General features: G+C 37.1%; 1 protein-coding gene across 3 annotated transcripts in view; it reads left to right on the top strand.

Annotated features, from left to right (window-relative positions):
• The window catches only part of LOC126374315 (semaphorin-1A), a 449,388-nt gene that overhangs the window by 396,561 nt on the left and 25,327 nt on the right, over positions 1-27,500 (top strand). For all 3 annotated transcript variants that reach the window (XM_050020874.1, XM_050020872.1, XM_050020873.1), the window contains exon 3: positions 22,320-22,428. In XM_050020874.1, coding sequence (XP_049876831.1) covers positions 22,320-22,428 — 109 coding nt within the window. The remainder of the gene's footprint in view (positions 1-22,319; positions 22,429-27,500) is intronic.

The raw sequence follows: 27,500 nt of genomic DNA, 5'->3' as shown, positions 1-27,500 counted from the left end.
AGAAGCCCGCGCCTTAATTGCATAAGGTCCTACCGTATGGATACATTATTCGCGCCGTGTCCCACCTAATGTTATTCTAGTACAGGGTGTGAGCTCTTTGTGCCCTTTTAACTAAATTAACCTTGTTGCCTTCAGTGATATCAAAATGTACGTTTTATTAAGGAAACTAGAACCAGAAGGTTCTGGGTATTTGTTAAACAACCGTGTTTGTTCGCAGCTGTTTTATTTGAATTCAGGTGTCTTTTGCTCGTTTTCCGTGTATAGAATTCGAGCGATGTGGAAGTGAAACTACCAAGAGTTGACTTTATTAATTTATTTGTTTTGTTTTTGTTTACTTATTTATTTCACTACTAAGGAGGATTTAATAAAATCATAGTAAACGTGTCAGACTAACCCGATAAGAATTATTACGTGTATAAGTGTGTATAAGACTACTTTTCAACAAAATTGAAACACATCCAAATTTCTGTTCAAAAAAGCACGAATTTAATTAAATTTAGAACATTAATTTTAAGAATGAAAAAAAAACTTTTTTATTCTAATCGTATGTTTTATTTGAATTTAATATTTTTATTTACGAAGCTACTGAGCATTTCGTTTTTTTTTTATGAGAAGTTTATATTCGCTTGTGCCCCTAAAAAGATAATACAACCCTGACAAACAGTCCATGAAACCCAGAATAACATCCAGATGGCAACATTTTGCGTTTCAGAGTCCCAAAACTGCGCTTTATACTTATAGTAATCATTACCGGAGTTCGTTCTAAACACGGCATTTGCAAGCGAGGGCGGAAAATGGCCACTTGTGGTCTTATCGCCTTCGGTATACATTTTATGTTTTTCCATATCAGTACAGGTAAACCCCTAGTATGTCCGGTTACATCGGCAAGTGACGATGATAACTCATGACTTCCGGCCAAGTAGTTAACGCCGTCTGCGGCAAATCTACAATAAGTCTCGTCAAAGCAAAAGTCGCATGACTGACATCAATCAAGTTGTCTTCAGACTACTTTTGGCTCTGCTCCACCATTTAGGCATAGGCCCTTCGGTCTTACTTTAATCTTGAATCAAATGGCGTCACCCGTCAAACATACAGATGCGCGTGTACGGTCACCAGCATTAATATGTATACACTTTTGTACCATGTCACATTAACTTTTTTGACAAATTGAACTGCAAGTCTCACTACAATGTCAAATATGTTAGTGCGACAGAGTCCTAAAGTGGGTACATTATATTGCTCATGACTGTACGTTAACGTCAATATATAGTGTCTGTGAAATACGAGGTGTTGTCTAAGGAATTCATGTCTGTTTGACACGTCTTAGTTCCTTTTTTATATTAGATTCAGCTTGTCTGACGACTTATGACTCTGGCATAGAATAAGGAATAATACTGCGTATACAAAAGTAATTCTCCGCTCCCCACCAGCGACTGAGCTAGGTTTACCTCACCCCCCCTTCGAACCTAGTTGTCTTCAATCGCATGGTGTCAGACGTCACACACACAGATGCGCGTGTACGATAAAGTCAATGTGTAGTGTCTGTGTAAAACGATGAAATATCCGGGGTGGGCTGTAGACAGTACGATCACATTTATGTATAATAATATGAGTATGTATTGTGTTGTATGTATTTGTTACCTCTATTATACCAAGAGACACTCATGCCCGTGTATCCCCGGAAATCCGTGATAGCTCCGTTCGGAAAACGCGTGAGTTACATTGCAGTATCACTGGTTCGAATCGTGACTCGGGATCTAAACCAATAAATCGACTTTATGAATTTCAATTCATGTTTGGATCATAAATAAGGTGGTTTCCAGTATTTGTGCCTATTAATGGCAATAGGCTGGACCCCTATTAGATGGAACTAAAACATAGCTGACGAGTGGGTGTACTATTACTCTTCTGCCTACCCCTTCGAGGATACAGGCGCGATGCTGTGTTATCCCTGGGCATCTATCGAGGGTCTGAAGGTCGCGCCGTGCGGTAGTAGGTCAGGGACGCAGAGGCTTTGGAGCATACTCCGCGCCATTGAGCCTTGGACTCTTTGGATATTTTGTACGGAAATATAGTGTCATTTTGTAAACAGTTAGAGATTAAGTAACCGTGAAAAAGAGATAAAAGTAAGAGACAGTAATAACTAAGCAAGACTTAACAAGGTGTGTTATGTTGGTATTATTGCAATTTCAAAAAATGTTTTTTTATGACACTATTTATATTTAAAAGTATCTGGTAGCTGGAAATTCTAATTAAATTTAACCGACTATGGTGCTAATTCCTGTAAATACCATCTAATTTTATTTTAAGTTATATCTGTCATTTTCTTATCCGCCGAAAAGGAAAGGGACGGGTAATTGACAAGCATAAAATTTATGGAACACACGTCAATTTTAAGCACAAATCTAAACCAACCGTCTAAAAATTTTACATCAGTCAATAATCCGACACATTCATTTACTCATTCTTCCTAAAATTAAGAGCTGTGAATCATCCGTCCCTTTCCTTTTCGACGGATATGAAAATGACGGATATAACTTAAAATAAAATTAGGCGGTGTTTGCAGGAATCGGGGCCTATAAGTATGTAATTATAAACTAACGTATGATGACATAAAAACGTGTGAGAATCACCTAAAGCGTGATTTTGTGCGGTCTATCACGTACACATATTAAAAATGGCGTACTTAACAATAGCCATTATTAATTAATCAAATATACACTGTCGTTCTACCATTGTAAAATCAATATTGAATACGAACTATTTTTTCTTTACAAAATATGCATTCTGTACAATTTAGTGGGTCGATAGAAAGTATTGTAAGGAAAATAGCTTGTCATGTTAGCACAAAACTTTCTATTAAGAACCTTTTAGGTCGATGTCTGAAAATTATCAATATTTTGTACTGTTTGGTGATAATAGTGAATAGTGTGTGCTTACAAAGTCACCGGGTGAGAGCCCTCAGCGTTCCCCATTTGTCCGGCCAAGTAGTTAATGTCGTTTGCGGCAAACCTACAAGTATAAGTCACGTTTCAATAAGTCAGTCACCTGCTTATCATGGACACCTATCTTACCTGAACACCATGGCTGCGCCACCAACAAAATGTATGCGGTTGTATAAAGGATACCTCACCTGGTTGCTTAACCAATTTGGTGCCAGCAACCGAATTCTGAATAATTTTCCGCTGGTGGCGAAACCGTATTGTCCTAGTGTGCTAGGGCCCTTAGTCTCGTACTGTTTTGGAGTTGGCAGAATGCCCCATAATCCCGATTGATTGAGGGGAGGTTTATGCCAAACAATAGACGACGGACGTATGAAGGATATTTTTTTGTTATATTATATTAAAAAAAAACAAAAGCAAAGGCGACCCAAATAGACCCGACGACACTCGGTTGACCTGGAATCAAAAACTCTTGGTATGCCATGGGAACACGCTACAGAAGCTGCAAAATATCGCGAGGAGTGGAACTCTGTTATTTCATCCCTACATCCCGACAGAGGATAAAAGAAGAAGAAGAAGATATTATACTTTACGTAAATCTTACTGAATGAGTTAATAATTTATCTTTAGTGCAGTTATCACTTACACAGTTGGCTCGACCATTATAGACGGCGATACGGCTCACCACCTATCACGTTGGTCTAACAGAAAGCTCGGTGACGTGTGGGTACTTAGTTCGTCTTACGATGAATGTACTTCTGACTATCCTAATTGGCATATAGTTTTGCTTATGTTACATGTGTCGGCATACTGAATCACACGATATTTCATTAGACTTATCAAAGTCACGCCCGGGACACTTTATACAGAACACCTCGTTTTACACAGACACTACACATTGACGTTATCGTACACGAGCATCTGTGTGTGTGAAGTCTGACGCCATACGATTTAAGACTAAACTAGGTTCGAAAGGGGGTGAGGTAAACCTAGCTCAGCCACTGGTGGGGAGCGAAGAATTACCTACCATTCCATACGTAGTATTATTCCTTATTCTATGCCAGAGTCATCAGACAAGCTGAATCTAATATGAAAAAGGAACTAAGACGTGTCAAATCGACATGAATTCCTCAGACAACGCACTTAACACAAAAAAGAGAGGTAACAAAAAAGAAAGGCCATGATGATCACATCCATCACTTGGAAGCCAACTGGTCCCAAGAGGCCCACCTACCCTGATTGAGACAACGGCGCACCGACAGCCAAATGACGCAGCCTCCCCACTAATCCCTTGATAATTTTTAACGATTTCCGCAAATCCAATGAGTAAAAGATGTGTAAGGATATTTTTATAAGATTTCTCAATTTATGTATTAGTAGAATTTTCTGTAACATTTTTATATCATAAGAATTATGGTAACACTATAATAAAACGCACGCGTCCTTAACTTACGGTCACAGTTTGGAAGCTAAAAATGTTCTTATAATGAAGCCACAAAAAGTTATAAAATAATAATAACCTTTACTCAGAATTTTAATGTTAGTGTTACCGAGCGCGTTTTGGTTAAAGTTACCAATTGGTAACATAAATCTATTTTTAAAATGCCATTCCAAATACAGTGCTTCTATTTTCTTATGTCCCGCGGCAATCATGGCTTTCTCAATTACAAACGAATGGTAATTTCCATGTTTTCTAAATTGTTAAATTTATCGTGAAATTATCAGAATTTAAACTTAGAACTAATTTAGTACTTTATTGTTATTTTTTCGTGGAATCAAAACAACAATAATAGTTCTGAATTCAAATTCTGATACACGATAAATCGATGAACATTAGCATTTGTTTGAATTCGAAATAACAATGATTGCCGATAGACATTATGAAAATAGCGCGTATAGTGCCACTGAGCTTATTTACTTCCATCAATCACACATTGCACTCTTTGTATAAGCGTCCCACTCTCGTCTGATAAGCAATCTGTCGTCAAGCACTTACTTTGCAGCCCCTCGCAGACAAATGATAAATCAGCATGGAAATCGCAATAAAAAGATAAAGAGAGATAAAAAAAACGCAGCGAAATCCCATAAAACTCTCCCTAAAGAGACAGGATTCCATAAAAGAGTAACTCAATTGCATAACAGTACAAGTGTATCTACAAAAATGTATAGTAGCGAAATTAGTAGCTATTGTACAAACAACGTAGGGTTCGCCCCTTCAATTAGAATTAACGAAATTCGGGGTCGGGACTCGCAAAACAACTTAAAACCAACCCCATAACTAATGTTCGCCTAAGAAAACGTATGTTTATTTATTTATGAAAATTAACATTAACAATTTCCTCTAAGTTTGTTCATAATATATATGAGGTGTATCTCTAATGATTGTTTATAATGTCTGTTGTGAGAAAATTTAAATCGAAAAAGTAATAATAGTACTCAACATTAAAAATAAAGAGACCGACTACTATAGCAGTCTAGTACACAATAGAACTGAAGTCACAAGTGCAGTACAAACAAGACCTCATTCACGTGAGAGGCAAACAACAAGTACAACGAATTGTAGTACCGTGTAGTAACTATAGTAGTCAACGTTACTGCTATGCTACGCGAGTGCTACATCGTAGCTCGTAGCACTTAGCTACGTCTTTCTACTTTACAAGTTGTATGGACCGTATTTTTGTGTTTTTTTAAGTTATTTAGGGAGCTGTGGTGGACTAGTTGGAATAGCGCTTGACTCTCATTGGAGGTTCAAATCCAGCACGGGTTAGTCCGGTATATTGACTGATCATGGGGTTAATATATCCGCTGGTAATCACACTCATAAAACAAGAAGAAAAAACTTAAATTTACCCATGAGTGTATACATAACATAACAGCCTATATACGTCCCACTGCTGGGCACAGGCCTCCCCTCAATCAACCGGAGGGGGTATGGAGCATACTCCACCACGCATGAGTATATATGATATATTTTTAAGTAAACATACCCCGGTCCTCTGAGGTGAGTCCTCACACTTTCCAACTCTGTACGGAACTACTTTATTTACTTAGGTCGCCAACGACGCAACTTTAGAACGTTAGTACTGGTGACTCCGCTTTATCCTTCTAATGTATAAAATACTTATAATCACTACATAGTATAAAACAAAGTCGCTTTTTGTGTCCCTATATCCCTATGTACGCTTAAATCTTTAACGGATTTTGATGCGGTTTTTTTTAATAGAGTGATTCAAGAGGAAGGTTTATTATGTATAATAAAATCCATTAAATAGTGGAGAAATACTGTTATCTTTGAGATTTTTAATGTGATGTCGTAAATAATTTCATTTTTTTCTCAGCATTGCACACGATCGATGCCGGGGCGGGTCGCTAGTACACAATATAAAACATAAGATAGAAGCTGTGCTTAACGCGGCGACCAGTGGTTTTCTACCCACATTCACATCACTACATTGTTATGTATTTGTAAATAAAACAATTATTACAAACAAATGAATATACGTTCACGACTATATTCTCAATTGGGGTAGCCAGAGGTACAGAAAACTAAATACTTGCGTTTCAGTAAGCTAAACAGTATCGTCGTTGTTTGTAATTGTTAAATATATTTAAATTTAAATAGCGCTCAATACGTACTTACAGTATGGGGTAAGGAGAGACTATAGAATTCTATTTGCGTCGATCCTGGCACTCTCTTGCTTCCTCCACATTCATCATATTAAACATACATTCCCAATATACATTTGAAATGAAAACTCCATTGTTTTACATATAAAAAGGAATAAAGTACTAATATGACATACAGTCCACGCATGCTCCTTACGGCCATTTAGACTAAAATAAGACCCAGAGGGGGTGAGGTCGGCGCCCCATACGAATTAGCGCGGGGCGAAGTAGTATTGTTTACTCTTTGGTATAGTGACGGAGTTAACTACCGCCAGTACAGGTAGTCAATCGCGTTAAAGCAGACAAAACACCTGACTCGGTTTGTGCCACGTCTATTCATCATTATAAATCATCTCCCTAAAGTTATCCCCTTGTCACAGGGTCCGCTTACCTAACCTGAAGATTTGACAGGTCCGGTTTTTTACAGAAGCGACTTCCTGTCTGACCTTCCAACCCGCGAAGGGAAAAGCAGCCCAATACAGGTTAGGTCACATACCTCCGAAACGCATTTCTCGGGAATGTGGGATTCCTCACGATGTTTTCCTTCACCGCTGAGCACGTGATTATCTTTCCTGATCCAAACATGAATTTGAACACAATTTAGAAAAATCATTGGTTTAGGCCCGTGCTGGATTCGAACCTGCGAGCTCACAATGAGAGTCAAGCGTTCTACCAACCGGTCTACCACGACCACGTCACGTCTATTAAACGATGAAATTCTTTCATTTTTACGCCGAAAAGATTCCGTTCCTTTTAATAATAGTTTTATAGCGTAATTAACAGGATACTATAATATTAAGGTTTCTGTATAACATTTTAATTAGTTTTTTAATCATTTCGGTCGGTGAAACAAAATTAACAATTTCATTTTGCTCTTTTTAAATAATGTTGAAACATTTTTTTTGTAAGTTGCGACGTAATTATGTTTTAAAATAACGATTTTAAAAGTATGTTTGAAATTACAATAGATTTACTTATTTATTACTTAAGATAGAAGAAGATTATAAATCCTTTTCATTATAATATTGCTAATTATACAACTAGTAATATTCTCGTTCATACAAACTAAAATAATTCAAAAATAATAATAAAGCAGGAGATATAATAATATCCCATAAAACACATAAATGTGAAATGAGAGCAAAGTTCAATATATTACTATTATGATATACCTATGCCTTGATTGTTGACTTCAACGACAAGAGAAGTGAGATCTAAATGGGTGCTAAGTTCAATGGTCAGTCCTGAAATTTATTTATAACAATATAAAATATAAATTCTTCTTATGACTTAAGATAATACATTGTAGCCTAAGTCCGACTTGGCTAGTTTATATATACTAGTTATTATATAGGTTTTTTTTCGTCTTGTTGTATTATGTTGGGTATCAATTAAAAGGGCTTAATTTGTACATTACATTGACCCCGTCGGCGTGGTCCACGATTTCCCTCCCTCATTCCGCGCTTATCGCTATCGATCCACTAGAGTCGATTAATTCTTTCAAATATATTCGCGCCCAAATGGGCACCCTCAGGCCTGTTGTCTTAAATTTTGTACCGGGTAAGAGCTCTCAGTGGTCCCCATTTGTCCGGCCAAGTAGTTAATGTCATTTGCAGCAAACCTACAATATGTCACGTCAAAAAATAATCTTCGAATTCTCTACAGATTTTCGATAAAATTAATCATAAGTAAAAGGCTATTTTGTAACTAGTTACTAAACTTAATAGACTTTATAGAAACTAGTTACTATGCCCTTTCACTAGATGACAATAGTTCCTTACTTCCTTAATTTCCAGTTAGTATTGGCAATTTCAGCAGAATCGCTACTAGGGAGTCATAAAACACATACCTACTTAACCGGGCTCGATCTGCGTATCTCCTGCCATGATTTAAGTACCAGGAGTAATCTCCTCGGATTCCAAGGGACATAGATAAGGTAGCTAGAGAGATATACAAAGGGTTTTTTTGAGGTTAGAATGAATACAAAACAACTTAACAAACCATCACGCCTGTATCCCCGAAAGGGTAGGCAGAGGTGTATTACACACCCACTCATTGCCAGCTATGTTTAAGTCACTTATAATAGGGTCTTTGGGTATTTGGCACTGTGGCGCTTTAATACCATGACGCTTTCACTTGCTTATAAAATTGATCTGTAAGTCTCACTAAATATCAAATATGATAGTGCGACAGGGTTCTAGCAGTACATGATATTCCTCATGTTTTCTCTTTGTTTGTTTACAAATATATACATATATAATATTATAAACTCACGCCCGTAATCCCTAAAGGGGTAGGCAGGGTCATAAATAATGAAAGACAATTTACAGCCACTGTTGACACGAAGTCCTGAGATTAACCGTAGGAGAAAAAAACCTTGTATCGAAATAAAGTGCCTACAACAACGACATTTTATTTTTTCTTATTCTCTAATTAACCTTAATATATACAACAATAACCTAGGTAATAAACTGAAGAGCCGCACTGCAGAACGACTGCAGTATCTCATGTGAATGGGACAGGAATATTGTCCATTATAATTTCCAGCTTTATTTCCCTGCATTTCGGGTCAAATGCGCCCGCTAACACGCTTTGTTTCCTTCATACTAAAACTTGACTGCAGCTCGCATATCACATAATGAAATCTAAGAAAGTCAAGTGTGCCACTCCACATTATGTCAACTAGAAAATTGGTAACAATTAAAAAATAAAAGATACGCAAGAGAGTCGCCTTCCCCTTTCAGAGTCGCCACAGAAATGACAGTTTTAATTTTGTATATTTTCATTTAACAACGGTCGCAACCCTTCTCATTCGTGCACCATAAATCACCCGGCCGTCAGAACGAGACAACAATAGAGGCCCAGTGCGGTCGGCATTTTGAACGCTTTTAATTAAAATGTTAAGAATTCGTATTCCGCATGCGGGCGCCAGTTGAACGAGGTCTCCCATTCTCTTAGAAATAAGTGAAAATAAAGGAGTTCAAAAGATCTTTCTTAACTGGTCTTCGTAACACTGAAAAGAGAATATTGTGGCAAAGGATGAAATCTCATATGGATTCACGATTTTACAATGAAAATGTATCATAATGTAAGCTAATCGAAACGAAAATTCACTGTGAAAAATAATATTGAAATGTTGGGACATTTTGTTGGTTTTCAATTATCGCGGTTCGTTAAACTCTTGGACAAGTGGTAGGACCGAGTATTTGCGGAGTTGCTGTAAATGTACTTAGATTATATATAGTTTGTGCGGAATTTTCATTTTACGTCGTATTTTAATACTTGTTTGTTTGTTGCATGATGTTTTAGAGAAAATCCAAGTCAAGATTACTCTTAACTGGCGAGCATGTATGAAGATATCGATGAGAATAGAAAAAGCGAAAGTGGTACTTGGAATTTCGTGGACTCTGCTTATCCCAATTGAAAATAGGCGTGATCTTATATATATTTGTATACTTGTTACAGCCTAACGCCTACATACACATACATACATAAGTACTTCACAATTTCTACACAAGTTTTAGTTGTATTATGAACAAATATAAATACAAATACATAGTCAGGATGACGCACTATTTGCCAATTCAACGTTATAGCTTAATTTGCAATTACGAGTGAAGTTCCGGCGATCCATTAAAGTTATGGCATACCTGCGCTTTGACATAATTGCGAAACTCTTCTCACCTTAATTAAGATATTTGGCACGAAAATTTCATAAAGAAATTAAGGTGTAAACTTTACCAATTATAAAACAAGAATAGCCAATGTGGCTTACGTAGAGGTACATAATGTTTTTGAGATTTAACAGACCAAAGTTGTTGGTCTCAAGTATAATTCGAATTGATATTACCATAGAGTTCGCGGTAGGCTATTGCCGAAGTTTTAATAGCAGTTTCTGTGTTTTGATTCCAACATATTGTGAAGCTAATTCTGTCCCGCTGCGGGTTTAAAGATCTTAGACAAAAAGTTGTAGAGTTTTCGGGTTTGAAATTGTTTGTAAAGCGAGTACCTTACTGGACGTCCAGATGGAGGTACATAGATAAATTGATCCATACAGTCATACACTCATGACCGTAATGTTTCCTAACGGGGTAGAGCCACAACAACATAACATTAACCCAATAGGGGTAGTCAGAAGTAACCGTCGCAAGATGAACTAAGTACCACGTCCCATTTCAGTTTTCCGTTAGACCAACTTAAACCAGACCCAAAAATCACCCCATAATAATAATCATCATCATCATCATCAGCCCATTAGCGTCCCCACTGCTGGGGCACGGGCCTTCCCTATGGATGGATAGGGAGATCGGGCCTTAAACTATCACGCGGGCCCAGTGCGGATTGATGGTTATTAACGACTGCTAATGCAGCCGGGACCAACGGCTTAACGTGCCTTCCGAAGCACGGAGGAGCTCGAGATGAAAACTTTCTTGTTTTTTTTTTGGTCACCCATCCTATGACCGGCCTTTGCGAAAGTTGCTGAACTTCAACAATCGCAGACCGAGCCCGTTAACCGCTGCGCCACCGAGCTCCTCTTAGTAATAATAGAGGACATTTATTATATTACCCCTAACTATCTTAACATTTACTTTCCATTAGTAAAATATCAAATAAATATTAGTACTCAATATTTCAGATAGATGACACCGGCGTCGGCTTGATGACGATAAAGATCTAAAATTTCGCATAGACATGATAAGTACGCGATGGTTAACACGCTCGTCCCAGATTGATAAGAGCCACGGGTTCAAGCCACGTCCGTGACGAATTTTTTCGATTTAATTTTCACTTTGTAAATATCAAAGAAGACTATCGAAATGAAACTCTGCAAAATATCCTAAACAAAGTATACAACAGGACTAAAGTATAGCTCCAAAAAGCCTGCGTTACGTTACTAGTTGCGTTAAAAACGGTTGAATTTCGAGAACAACGACATTAGTTCCACCAGCGGGTAATTATTCCGTACAAACTGGCGGTGGTTTTAATCAGGGAACTTTTCAGAAGTTGCCAGTGTTGCCTGTGTCACCCCCAACGCACTGCCGAAGTACATGGACTGACAAAGGGAGCAGCTGGGTCATCTAACAAAATGTTGAATGTATAAAATGGGTGTGTGTACTGTGCACAGTGAACGTGGACCGAATTGATTGTATTTCACGAGTATACGAGGTCTTATAATGATGAGAACTTTTTTTTATGGTGACAGATACAATATACAACGTCTGAAATACAATCAATTCGGTAATTGCAGGCTTGTATATGCAGTCAAAAGACGCCAGTCACTAAATAGTAATACGGTTAGATTTACCAATCATTTTGTCGGGTATTAATTTTCGAATTTTATTTTAATGTATCCCCTTTTCACAAGACCTGGGGGGTTAAAACATAAAAAAAAGTAAGTGCGCAATTGTCAAATAGCAATATTGTTTTTTAGATGAATTGCGCTAATAATTATCTACCTCTACCTATAGTATGTAAGTTACTTTTGGTTGTTTATTTTACTTATTTGTAGTGCAATGTGTTTTCTCGGGAAGAGCGGAGTGTCCTGATACAGGCGCTATGCTTAAAATGAGGCTCCAATCACCTAAAATAGTGTATTGGTTTTCTACAAATAAAGTATTTTGTATTTTGTAATTATAAATTCAGTTTATCTGTTTCAACCTAAATAACAGATAAATTATACGATATCTTTACATTATTCCTATGTTCAGCTGCTTTTTTTGCTTTTTTTTTTTGTGTCCTCTAACATGATGGAATAATGTTATGGGCGATAGGCTGATCCCTTATCACCATAAGGTTCATCATATCCAACTTTGGACTTCGTATCAACAGTGGCTGCAAGTTGTCCTAGATTACTTGTGGCTCTGCCCACCCCATTAGGGATTACGGGCGTGAGTTTATGTATGTGTGTGTGTATGTATGTGTCAGCTGCTTTTATAGCGTTCAATAAGAATATTTTATGTGCCATTACTTAGTAAATACGGCTGCATGGGAATAATGCATGTTGCTGGCGGTAGCTAGGGAACTCCTATAATTTGGAGACGAAGGGAGCCAATTTCAGGCCGTGCCCAGCTCCCTCATATTTTATGAGCCTTTTTGCCGGACTAACGAAGTGGCATGATGCAATCATCCTGTCATGTTCGCAATAAAGTAATGTTATTAATAGGATTGTCGCGGGTTTCTTTTAGTTTTTGCGGCGATTGTGTGAGAAGAGAGTAGTGCGTGTTGTGTTTTATTTTAAGAGTCTTTCACATGCACAGTTAGTACTATAGGTACAGTCATGAGCAATATCATGTACCCACTTTAGAACCCTATCGCACTATCATATTTGACACTTAATGAGACTTACGGTTTAATTTGTCAAAAAAGTTAATGTGACATAATTTCAACGTGTATACATATTTGTACTCGTGATCGTACTGCGAATTAAATAAAATCCGGAATAATCAGGAATGAACCTACCTACCTTTATAATACGCTCATCAATAAACTTAAAGATTAATTTATGTCACATGAGTAAAGTAACATGAGTAAGTTGACGATATAATGGAATTATAAATATCAACAAACAAAGAAATAACAGCTGACATCAACACTGTTAAACGTGCCACTGTTTCCCTTCAAAGAGCAGTACGAAATGCCATTTGCATGTAACTTTAGCTGGGGTTTATGTATTCCCTAAGCCAGGTCCAGAAGACGTTCATAGTCAAAGGTGCAAATAGAGGGCTCAAAGACGACTGTGTATTGGGAAATTCAAGTTGCGTGTGTGAACCACTTCAGTCGGCATGCCGATAAAATTGGACGAAAGGGGCAGAAATCTTACTTCGTGTTTTCGGTTTTGAATTTATTAGGTGACAATGACGGAGGCATTTTTTTATGTGATGGGATTTTTTTTTATCTGGCATTCCGAAATCAGATTTGAATTTTAGTAGCAAGTACATGATGTGATCGTCTTCCTAACGTTACCCCTTTTTAATGGGTCCGCTTACCTCACTTGAAGATTTGTCAAGTCCTGTTCTTCTACATAAGCAACTCCCTGTCTGATCTTTTAACCCGCGAAGGGAATACCAGCTCAATGCAGGTTAGATCACAAACTTCCGTAACGCATTTCTAGGAAATGTGGGTTTCCTCACGATGTCTTTCCTTCACCACTGAACGATAATCATTTAAGATCCAAACATGTTATGTTATACCAGAAAATAACCAACTGAAAACATAATTATTATCAAATATCTCAGCTTCTCAATATCGAATACCATGCCCACACGAGCGAATACTCGAGAATCAATTAAATATTCACCAAACTACTCACTATACAATATCCATTTTCTCAAGATAACGATCTTCAGAATTGATTGGTAGATTGGGTTTAGACTACCTAATAAATTGATCGTATCTCAGAGAGGATAATGGTATGCTAATATGTTCTACGAATACATTAAAAGTTTCAGACTATCCATCAAGCGAATTTTACCTAAAAGACTTGGTATCTCAAAACAGAATCTCTACATATGATTTGGAAGTATTATCATAAAATATTTTTGTACGGACAGCCGGACAGGACGAGGAACAACACAAAGACTGTATCCTTTGTCAATTACCCGCTCCAGTGATTCCCGCCAAAAGGCGTCGGCCATCTTGGGTTGAATCGTCAACGCCATCTATTGTCCGCACGCGGCAGTTTTTGTGCCGTCCAGTGCGGGTCGTCACACTGATTGATGACATTCGGTTACAATTATTTCCATGTCGCGAATTGCGTGATTATTTTTTGTTCGCTTTTTGTGTAAGGATGGATGTTTACTGGTTTGTTGCTGACGTGCTTAGAGGAAACACAATAAAAGACAATTTTTGTGAGAATCAAAAACATTCTTCTTTCTAATCCGAGATATACATAGATGACTGACCATGACACGCTAATGTGACGAAAATCTTTACTGTTTTTTCAATAAAGCCTTCTTACTACATTTTTGATCGCCACTCTTTTACAAAATACGAAAATAGCAAATGGTACCTAGTCGTAACATATTTCGAACCTTAACCAAGACACATCACGCAACATTACGACACTTTTCAAAAACACTGCTATCTTATGTACCTATAAAAACATTAATAGGGACGCACGAACGCTTAATTACCTTAACACCAAATACCTGTACAAGTAAACGAATTAATTCTGTCGATAACGTCGCAGTTGCCAATCAAAGTCTCACTCATCAATAAACATGCCAGACACGGCCAATGATCGAAACGAAATGAAAACATCAAACATGGTGGCGCTTTTAAAACGAGATTTACATATTAAACAATATTATTGGGTTAATTCAACTGTCTGTTTTTGCGAGCGAGATACCACATTCCGCTCATGCCTTTTTGAGACCATGTCATTAACAGGTTATGTCAAAGAGAATATAAGGTTATGTCCACAAAAGCACTCCACACTCACTTGCGTTCGTTTTACTACGCTAAATGATTATTTTTGGTGAAAGCTCGGCAGTGACTGAAGCTGACTTTACATTTTATTACGTCAACAATATCATTTCCATTACGTAGTCACAATTTTACTTCCATTTAGCGATACCACCGTGTGTTTTTCGTAAAAACTGCTCGACTTGTCAAACGCTTTCCGCCAAGCATTACCGTACAGCTTTGTGTTTGATTTTTTTAGCTGTCAAGCAATTTTAAAACGCTCTTTTCGTAGAATTTCCAGTGCCGAAAATTATAATGAAAAATTTCGTTTGTCTCGAACTGTTTCAACAGGAATAAATGATTCAGTCCTACGAGAGACATTTTGGAATTTTATTTTTCCTTGTCTACGTTCGAAGCTGGATATGTGGAGTCTTGAGAACGCTAGGGATTACCAAGGGTCCATAAAACGTCTCTTAACTGGGTGCAGTAAAACACAAGGAAACTAGGGGAGCCGCCATTGTCGTCGAAAGAATAAATTATTGGCAGATCCTAGTTCGACATTGTGACTTTATCTTCCACGACAAAAACGTCCCCTCGTAGACACCATTCATGTTTTCATTTGTAATCAGTAACACTACTGCGGGTGGTCCGTGTTTTATCTATATTGAACCTTGTTTAGAGGGAAACACAAAAGTTGTTTTAAAAATAATGCAATAGTTACCCGTACAGGCTCGAAAAGGTTTTAGAAAACGTTGACAGTATTCCAATCGCTCATTTTTTAGAAACCTGATACGGCCTATCGGAAAACGTCCCAACTATCTAAAACCGAGCGTGAAACTGCAACACAAACCTTTAATACAGATAAATTGCGGTAAAAAAGTGGCTGGCGAGGCGGACGTATAAAGCCGCCCGATTTAGAACGGAAGTTGGAATATCGAATCGGTGATGTGTGGAGATTTTTTTATAAATTGACCTCGTCAGGCGTACGGCGAATTCGCGACAGATGCAATTTGTTTGTATGCAGTCGACACGGGCGATATTGGAAAACTTTGGTACGAGTTAGAACAATATCAATGCGGCATTGAAGCACGTGCGACACACGACCCGTCGTAAGCGTACAAGCAACTTGTAGTCGTGACTTCATTTGCCGGGTGTATGTTCGCCTGTGTTAGTTAAAACCACTAGTTTACCCCGCAAATATGCTGCTCTTGCCACTGATTTCTATCGGAGAGTTCAGTAATCATGTACAGAAAGAAAGAAAGGAACATTTATTACTTCCGGACACTACAGAAACAGACAGACAGGTACATTACATTCAACACAGGACAGAAACCACACGGAAATCAATACACAAAAAAAAACCAAAACTTAAAGAAAAAACAAACCAAAATCATAAAAATAATAAAAGTAAGTATCCTAAAAGCAACGCAGCGGGTGTTAGTGACATCGTAACGAAAACTTTGAGGGATGATTCAGACCATGATTCTGAGTTGATATGAAGTGGAATTTTCATCCCCAAGAGTATTCGTTACTATGTCACTAACACCCTGTATACGATAAGTTCACGACTGTATTCCCAATCGGGTATTCATCGCATGATGAACTGAGTACCCACACCTCACCGAGCTTACTGTTAGACTAACGTGATAAATGGTGAGACGAATCGCCGTCTATAATGATCAAGCCATGTGCTAGCATGTGTTAATGAAAAACATGAACTCATCAAACACGTTATTGAAAACCGCATCAAAATCGGATCATTAGTTTAGAAGATAGGTGGGAACATTACTTTGCACAAACGCACACACAAACAAACATCTCTCACCCTAAACGCATATACCTGCTCCGTTCCGTCGTGGGTAAAAATTGCACATAAGATAAATTAATAACTCATAAGTGCAAGTCCGGTATCGAAGATAGAACCAGCTCGCTGTTTAATAAGCAAGCTAGCTGGTGACATACAGAACCACAGTGACATTTCCTATTTATTTCGTATACTACTTTGCAAAGTAAAGTTTGCCGTATGTTGTTCCTCAACGTAAAACTTAGAGCAAGATCAAATTGCTCCAGATAGTAAGCGACTTACGACCTGATGACCCCATACTTCAGTGCTAAAGTAAACTTCAAGGCCTATTTAGGTATCTCACTACCGAACACAAGCCTTTTCCCATCATATTAAGACCTTCAAAATATACATTGTTTTAAGTTTACCATTGGTTATCGGGAGTCTCATATCCCTACTTTAAACGCGGTAAGAACCCGTTATTATGTGTCTTCAAAATATACTCCAAGGGGGTTAAAATGGCCACATCGAAGCAATTCATCTAAGAAAGCAATATTGCTATTTGATATTTGTTTGCATTGCGCACTTACTTTTATATGCGCAAATGTTAAATTGCAATATTGCTTTCTTAGATGAATTGCTTCGGTGTGGCCATTTTAACCCCCCAGTTCTCTGTTCCTCTGTGAATTTCCAAAAAACATATCACCCATATCAAAAATAAGACTGACCTGTCTCACACCCAATATTCAAATTCCCGGAAAATAAGGGGAATTTTAAACCAGCCCAGTGGGGTAGGCAAGTCAAGCTCTTGATGTTTGTCATCAGTATTTGACTGTCAAATGGGCACTCATACGGATTGCCCGTCCGTCTTGGCTTGGTTCGTTTTTACATGCCCCCGTCTGCCGTCAATATTGGAAAAGTTCCGAGGTGGAACGAAAAGAATTTTGCGGTGAAGAAAAATGGAGCTCGGATTGGCAGGAGATAAATTTATCTTCTTGTAAACGTCAATCTGGCAATGGTACACATCGGGTGCTTATAAAACTGACTGTCATTATATGATATACGTAATTTTAACACAACATAAGCTCACGACTATATCCCAATTGGGGTAGTCAGAGGTACATCCATCTCAAGATGAAGATGATTTTAGTACAGAATTTTAAAAGTAGACAATTATTTATCCATCTACAAATTGTCTTCTGTAAACTTTACAGATATGCCTACCCTAAAAAGATTATATATTCATCCTTATTCTTACATTAAACTTAATATACAGCTTTTTCGCCCCAAGGTACCTGAAATAAATGAAGTATAAAAGTTAGAAAGAAGTAGAAATTATAACGGTCAATTGTATCTTTGTCCCATTTATGAATTACTTTGTATGTGGGATATACAAATAAAAAGATATATTTAGATTATCTTGACTCTTTTTATTTTTTAAAAACCAAATGCCCCTTATATTCCGACGACAATCCAATAATAGACAACCACCTTATCTTTTTAAAACTTGCTTCCGTCCCATTCATTAACCAACCAAAATTCATACCATAGACAGCCAAATCTTCGTTTATCTTCCCATAGTATTATCTCTTACTTTCTACTCACTTTTCTACGTGTATTTTTACGTGCAAGAATTATTATACTCGTATTGGACTGTGTTGTATTAGAGTACAGGTCACACCAAGTTAGAACTAAACCTCGCTCCTGTAACCAGCTCTCGGGTCGTCAGCCTCCGCCCGACTGAGAAACTACGCTTCACATGTTCCGAGATTTATTACAATTGTTTCACAACAACATTCATCGTTCATTTCATCGAATTCATTCGTTTCCTTGCTAGAACCACTCTGTCGCGTTTACCATAAAGACAGTTTGTAACTAGTTAAGAGATCGGGTATATATGTATATCACGCCTGTTATCCTTATTAGGTTGGTCAAAGTCGTAACAAAAAATGCAACTTGCAGCCCTAGTACAGGATGAACAAAGATGGACCATTATAGTGTAAAATTTCTGGCACATTTCCCTTAATGATAATTTATCTTTAAATAACTTAAAACTTAGAAGTTTTTATTGCATTTTTTTTCATCATCATCATCAATTTAAGAGCCACGCTCTTGTCGGTGTAGCATTTTCCATTCCAGTCTATCAAAGGCCAATTCCTTGACTTCCCTATAAGACACGACGTTAACCTTTTCCTTAATCTGTTCCATGTAAGCTCTTCTTGGTCTTCCCCTTCCTCTCTTTCCTTCTATGATGTTTTTAATGAATTCGTCGTGTCTTATTAGGTGTCCATTCATCTTGCCTCTTCTGTCCTCAATAATTCTCAGTATTTGTCTCTTTTCCCTTACTCTTACTAGCACTTCCTCATAGCATTTTTTTTATTGCAAATATATGGCACGTTAATCAATCGGTACGTAGTCGTTACATGAGCCATGTCAGAATCCTTTGGCAGCTTAATAATAACCCAGACCTTGACTAAGCTTGACCTTGGTCAGTTGATCAGGGGGTTAAAATGGCCACATCGAAGCAATTCATCTAAGAAAGCAATATTGCTATTCGACATTTATTGTTTGCATTGCGAACTTACTTTTATATGCGCAAATGTCAAATTGCAATATTGCTTCCTTAGATGAATGGCTTCGATGTGGCCATTTTAACCCCCCAGGTCTGTCATTGATGAAAGGAAATAATAATTTTCTATCTAACAAGAACAGATAGATAAACGTTATGACGGGTTGTTAAAAAAACATAAAATCTTTACACCAACAATGTAGTTTTATAGATCATACTTAAATTAAGCTATAACGATTAGATACTATAAATTACATAAAATCACGATCAACTTGAAAGTTTTTGAAAATTAAGTTGTTAACTATGAATAATCGGGCCATAACTGCCAAGATTGGCGGAGACGCACATAAATACGGTTCATATCTTTTATTAAAATCTTTCATAAAACCATTAACGTTCTTGACGTCACTTTTTACGGCCAAACTTCTACTTTAAAACATATAACTATATAATTATTCTTATAAGTGCTAAGAACCCGTAGTACCCGTAGTACAGTACCGGACTTGCACCAATTTGTTATCACAACTACGTAATTTATAACTTATTTCGCTCTTGATTAATGAAAACACCTTTGGCAAATACTTTCTGATGTTCGTCTTGCGACGATCCAAGAATTTCTCCTCTAACGCCGCAATACGAATGCCCCCTGTTTTCACTAACACAGTTGGCTCGCCCATTATAGATGATGATACGGTTCACCTCACCACCTATCACATCGGTCTAACAGAAAGTTCGCTGAGGTGTGAGTATTTGTTTCATCTTGCGATGGTTGTACCTCTGACTACCTCAATTGAGATACAGTCGTGAGCTTATGTTGTTTTATATTAAGAAGCTCGGGGCAAAACATAATCATGCATTTTCTGTACTTGGTACTCCTACTTAGGCTATGTTCACAGGGCTATAATTCGATTCGTATTAGACGTCTCCCGTACACGCGATATTCCCGTATAGATTCCGTATGAACAGTAATAAAGTTTTATATTATCATTGCTAAATTTAATAATGTCATTTGAACGCAGCCTTACAGCACCTATAAAACGTGTTAACGCGATATGATACTTCGACAACTGTTATTTTTTATTGTCCCAGCCTTCGTTGCTGCCGCGGGCTTCCCCCGCTGTGTAAACGTCTATTATTCGGAGCCAGCGATAGGTGTTTGTCGCGTCGCGCGCCATTGAGGCTGGTCATAGAACGATATGATATGATAAATCTTATAAATTTGATTTTGGCTGACGTCCATTACGCACACATGCCGTCAGCTGACCAGGCAATTTTACGTAAGGCTTTAGTTCAAACACCGCCTTTATGACCGAAAGTGGAATAGAACAGAATTGAAATAGTTTTAGAATTAGAAGTAACGTCGAAGGACGGGGTCTATTATGCTACTTAAATTTTGTAAACATTTCTACTAGATTAGTCTAGATTGATTTGATTTGATTAGACTTATTTACCATAGTGCAGTTGTTGAATGTTAACCCGCTACCAGACATATGTTTCATAAAGGTATATAATTATGGGAGTTTTAAATATTATTAAAATACATTTACAGAAATCTACCTAGATTACGTATATTATTTATTGTAGACAAAACATATAACAGAAGGAAATAACAATTACCTTTTTTTTACGAAAAGTTCAGTGAGGTGTGGGTACTTAGTTCATCTTGCGATGGATGTACAATCAAGGAGCAAAAGTGTAGTCACTGAGCCCAGCGAATTATTTGTAAACAGTGGTGAAATTTTATTAATTTTTTTGTAGGTGTTTTTGGTCTATTATAGAAACGACATGTAACCAGGAGGTCTTAAGTGGAACCAGTTAATTTATTACTTTGCAAGAAACTGACTGGACTTCCGCACCTTATCGTTCCTCTGACTACGACTACGCAATATTGTTCTATTCAATTGATTTTTTTTTAATGTAAACAATCCTTTGTCAACTGCAACACTTTTGCTAAAAGTTACTTGCGCAAGCGATGTTTATGTGGCATACAGAGCGTCGCTAAACACCGCTTTCTTGGTCACTAAATCTGCGCTATCTGTCACCACAAACCGACAGCGCTAATATATCACAGCTATTACTCAACAACTGAATAGCCAACTTGCGGACACAGAACACCATTGTTCCAAAAACTCGTGCAGATTGCCACATAGCAAACGTCGGCCACCTGAAACTACCGAAACCCAAGTTGCGCGATTACAGCCAAACAAACATTCCACTAACTATGCGGCCACTCTGACCAGTGCAAAATGAACCCCCACGTCCCTCTTGCTTGTTCCCTATGTCTGCGATTTAAGAGGTCCAGTGGTTCTGGCCAAGTGGTGTAACGCAGGAACAATTTATTTGATAATTATTTGGTACTCGTGACTTGGACTGTGCAGTCAGTTGAGAGCGTCTATTATGGGTTCTAGTTGAGTTTGTTTAATGGCAGAATTGAGTAGGTGGTATTGTTAGTTTCACTGTGTGGTTTAAACACAAATGTTTATATAATAGTGTATAAATAAGTAACTCTTTATTAATTCAATAATAAACTTTCGTATATTTTATGCCTTCGTCTAAAATATATCTACTCTCAACTAGGATAGTTTATGGAAATTTATAAAAATTGTTTAAATAATAGAAAACGTTGTTTCAGAATATAAAACAGATATATAAGTGTAAAAATACTTTGAAGTTTGGCGAACTGAAAACACCGAATGAACAAACTAGTTATTATTCAACAAGCAAAGCCTAATTCAAGACTTTAGGCCGTAAAATTCTAAATTATTGAAAAACAACAAACTTTTCCAAGAAAAATAATATTATTATTCTTTTGTTATTCAACAAATCTTCTGTGAAAAGTATTATCAGTGTTATTTGCTTGGAAAATATTTCAAATTATGCCTAGTTAGGCTGTTAATATGCTAATTTATTTTAATTGATCCAATAAGTATTCTAAATGGTATATCCTTTGTTACAGGAACGTTGTCTACAACCTAAGTTTGACTGATCTAACTGAACAGCGAAGACTCGTGTGGTACTCGCCAGAAAATGACGTCAAAATGTGCGTCGTCAAAGGAAAAGACGAGGTAAGCTAACTTTTTACATACTGATCGTAGAAATGAAAATATCGGCGTGGAATTGAGAATATCCTCCTTTTATGAATTCGGTTAAAAATATTGGATTTTTGTAGCACATGCTACGAATCCGCTACGATATACTACGAACGTGGTAATTGCTACGTAAGTTCAATATTTTATCTATCTCCAACTACCATTCGTGATAAAATAAAATAATTGGAAAACTTCACGATTCCCAATTACTTGCGAACTCCACATTTTTGAACGAATACGAGCGCAATATCACTGTTACCTGGTTACCTGCGCCATCTTGCGCCGAATAATTGAATTTCAAACGAGCGCGCTGTTCTATTTCGGCCCCATCGAATGTCCGTAGATTAAAATTCAAATCGAATGGGAATGTATAATAGCTCCGTTATATAGCTAAATTAATTTGACAGCTGTCAAAAAATTATAAAGAATGATTTATAGTCTTGGTCCCACATGGGTTTTGATCCTAACGCCTTAACTCAACTTCTATATTCACATAACAGAAATCCTGTCCTGTGATTGGTTGAAACTGACAGTTCATTGATATTTTAGGCAATCATACAATGGGATTATATCTGTGAAGATCCCTCTGGCTAACAAACAAGGACCAATAAGAATAATTAATATGTAGTCTAAAAGGTCCCATCGTGAAAAACCTTTGTTATTTGTGTCGGGGAGTCTCAGCTCGCTGTCCGTGAGACTTTTTAGACCGCATATTAATTATTCTTATTGGTCGTTGTATGTCAGCCAGTACCAGCTTTGATATAAAAGTGCTCATACTTCTTTACTGAAAAATATTATAATTCTATAGCCCAATCGGGTTCGTCAGAGGTGCATCCATCGCAAGACAAACTAAGTACGTCGGTACTCATCGAGCTTTCTGTTAGACCAACGTGATAAGTGGTAAGCTGTATCGCCATCTACAATGGTCGAGCCAACTGTATTAGTGAAAACTGCGCTTAAATTAAAAAGTCATTGGTGCAAATCCGGTATCAGGGTATATTATAATTATTTTCAGAGTATTATTTCTAAAAGGTTTTTAGTAAATATACCTCGGCTGGCATTCTATTTTTAGACGTGACATATTTTAAGTTTGTAAGCTTGGATCGCATCGGCTACTTGACCAGATATATATATATATATATAGATAAATAATTCTCACTTGGCGAGAATGGTCTTATATAACATATGCGCCTTATAAGAACATGGGATCACGCCAATATAAGACCATTCTCGCCAAGTGAGAGTTATTTATCTATAGGTATACATCTGGTCAAGTAGCCGATGATATCCCCGAAAGGATAGGCAGAGGTACAGTATGTACACACCCATTCCCCACCAACTTTGTCTAAATGCCATATAATATGGAGCAAGCCTATTGCCATTAACTGAGTAGAAAAACTAAAAACCACGTAATATCAAATTACCTACTTATGATTCAAACATGAACTCAAACTCGTAAAGTCGAATTAAAAATATATATATTCTAAAATAAACACTGCCGTATAAAATAATTCTCCAAAATAGTTTAAAACGTGCGATCAGAATTTAAAACGAATTATGTGTGGTGTGCAGTGTTTGTCTTCAGGCTTTCGTTGCGAAGAATTTGTACATCGCACCTGTGCAGCACATATTTTTAAAAATGCTCCACTTTTAAACTTAGAACAAAGGATTCTGTTTGTTAATTAATATTTATATTATTTTGCCATTAGCTGGCACATTACGCCGAGCTTCGGAATATTTACACTTACATTATTTAATTTTCGAATAGGCAACTTAACACGAGCTCCGACTTCTAATTAATAATAAACACAGAATATTTATCGCTCTTTTTTTCTGTGTCTTCTTTTTCCCGTGAGTTCATTAAAGTACATAACTGTTAAATAATAATTCTAATAGATCTACATTAGTAATTGAAGACGAAGTCTTAATTTCCGCTTTTACCTAATGCACTATAAACAATTGGCCATGCTACGATTTTTTTATGTATTTGTTTTATAATTTATTTTGAAAATATAGTCCATTTTAAGGAACCAATTTCGATATTTTTGTGTTTTATCAATCCTATCTATTTTTTAGAAACACTTAAAATTTCACCCTTGGTGACGTCACTAAAGCAAGAATTAAAAAATGCCTTTGCCTACAAAAAAAAGCGTCAATATCAATACTGTCAGTTCAATACTGAACTGTCAGTGATTGTCAGTTCAATTCAGTCCATCTCGCCAAACTCAGATGAAACGTGTTGAAACGTTTCTTTATGTGTACCTAATTACATATTTAAATAACATATAAAAATTACAGCAATAAATCACAATTATGTATGTATTTTTATGAGCAACTAGGTATAATTATAACACTTACATAAGAGCTTTCGCTCCTCTGATCTCCGAAATATTGTGGTTGCTGGAGTTGGTCAGAAACTCTAAAATCATGACGTTGTTCACTCGCGGTAAATTACGAGAGTCGGCTTTTTCGAAATTAGCTGTTCTAGTCGCCATCGCAATAAAGAATACAGACAGAAACAGAATAGCTTGTTGAATAATTTGAATATAACCTCATCAACAACTTGTGTCAACTACTCGTATCAATACCACTTGTCATAAATGAACTTTTTGTAAGCAGGCAAAGGCATATTTTTATACATCTTATTACAAAGGTCAAATAAAGGTCAATCATTTTAATAAAATATCTTCAAAAATACTGAAAAATAAAAAAAAGTAAATATAGGGAGTTGTTTCAAATTCATTTATCTCGAAATGGTTTTCAGCTTTCTGTACTTTTACAAAAACCGAGCATGGCCAATTGAGAGCCACGAATGAGTATAATAATACCTCTAAATGGACGCATAGATACAGAATGTAAACTAACGGTCGTAACCTTTAAGGGATGATGGTCAGAGCCACAAGGCAAAGGCAACTAAGCAAACGAGCCAAGTTCATACAAATTCCCGCGGTCCAGCTTACTTGTCCCGTTTTCCTGACTCTTTGTAGATCAAGCCATAGACTAAAGAATAATACTGCGTGTAGAACGGACACCTTTCGCCCCGCACAAATTCGTACCGGTGCCAATCTCGTTCACACTTGGTAAGGTTAGAACGAAATGTATCTTTTTAGTGTCCAATCCAGCTGAAAAGTCCCAAAATTATGCATTCAACAATAAGACAGTATTACCTCTACCTCCTCAATAGCAACCCCAAAAAATACAATGCCTAACACACTAAATAAATTACAGTTTATAAAGTCTAAACTATCGGAATAACCTCGTTTATGCCCAAGTGTGGCCATATTTCACGCGACGTAAATTAAGACTAAGTAAAATTACGCCGCATTTTACGGCGTGCGTCATTATGGCAACACTTTTATGGCCAACTCTAGAGGGACGTCGCTAATTTAATTTTAAAAATAGCTTTTTAACGTTTGCTACTACAAAGTGGAGTATTAAGATTAAATACTTTAGTGTTATTGTGCTTTAAGGGTGTTGACTTAATTAGTACAAGTCTTTATAGTATTAACGTTGTTAAGTGTATAAGAGAAGCCTCTTTCTCTTATTAACGTTTAGTTGAAGAAGAAAATTAAATGAAAATAATAAAAAATATAAAAGTCTTCCTTACCACGTAGAGGTGACTGACTGTCTATCTAATACATCTAATATACTTGATGATTTAATAATTTCTGGAAAGTTTACACGTTTAGCGATGCTCTGATGAATAGTTCACAATACAGTGAATTGACTTGAGTCAATGAGTTTAATAGTAACATGTTATATCAATGAGTTGGGTTGCGAAGGGGAAACCAGCCCAATACAGGTTAGGTCACATACCTCCGAAAATGCATTTCTCGGGAATGTGGGTTTCCTAACAATGCTTTCCTGCACCACTGAGTACGTGATCACCATTTATGATCCAAACATGAATTCGAAAACAAATTCGACAATCATTGACTTAGGCCCGTGCTGGATTCGAACCTGCGACCGGCTGGGTATTTCATTCATCAATATGATTTGGTAATATAACATGACTCTGTCCCAACATGGCCGCAGTTCCCGTACGGTGTACAAAATAAAAATATTAAGTCAAATTTGTACGAATTAGGAAATATTGCCCTATTAATCTTACTTTGTTAGGAGATTTCGCGGGAAATAGTAGGTCACGCGACAAAGGCAAAAACGCGGAAATTACCCGTATTTTATTTACGTCGTTTCCTTCGAATATTACTTGGCTTATTTAATTTAATTATCAGTGTTTTCACTGCATACGCGTTCAACCTATAACAGTGATGAAATTAATATTTCATAGTATATTATATATATTAATATTACGATATAATTGTAAGAATTCAATACATAACTGTTCAAAATGTTGCTTCGAAATTCATGAATGTGCCGATTCGTAATATGTCAAGTGAATGTAGTGTTTAACCAACCAAATACAGTAGTTCTATTTAATAAAAAAAAATGTTGCTTAAACATAATAATTAATTATATATCTTCTGCATTTTATCAAAAATATAACACGGCTTGAACAACTGTCATAAGTAATTATATAAAACTTAAATACATTCAAATTGTGGGCACTCATTGTCTTCACTTATTACTTATACACATACATAAGCTCACGGCTATATCCTAATTGGGGTAGTCAGATGTGCATCCATCGCAAGATGAACTAAGTACCCACACTTCACCGAAGTTTCTGTTACACCAGCGTGATAGGTGGTGAGCCGTATCGCCGTCTATTAATGGTCGAGCCAACTGTGTTAGTGAAAACAAAGTCAATAGTTCAATCAATCAAAATGGGAATCCGCCTTAAAAAGTATTCATCATCATCAGCCGTATGACGCCCACTGCTGGGCATAGGCCTCCCCCAAGGATCTCCACGATGATCGGTCCTGCGCTGCCCGCATCCAGCGGCTTCCCGCGACCTTCACCAGATCGTCGGTCCACCTTGTAGCGGGCCTACCCACTGAGCGTCGCCCGACACGTGGTCGCCATTCTAGAACCTTTCCGCCCCATCGGCCATCGGTTCTCCTCGCTATGTGTCCTGCCCACTGCCA

Source organism: Pectinophora gossypiella, chromosome 17, assembly GCF_024362695.1.
Source record: "Pectinophora gossypiella chromosome 17, ilPecGoss1.1, whole genome shotgun sequence".
Classification (NCBI taxonomy): domain Eukaryota; kingdom Metazoa; phylum Arthropoda; class Insecta; order Lepidoptera; family Gelechiidae; genus Pectinophora; species Pectinophora gossypiella.
The sequence above is the reverse complement of the archived record's forward strand: the minus strand, read 5'-3'. Positions and strand labels throughout refer to the sequence as shown.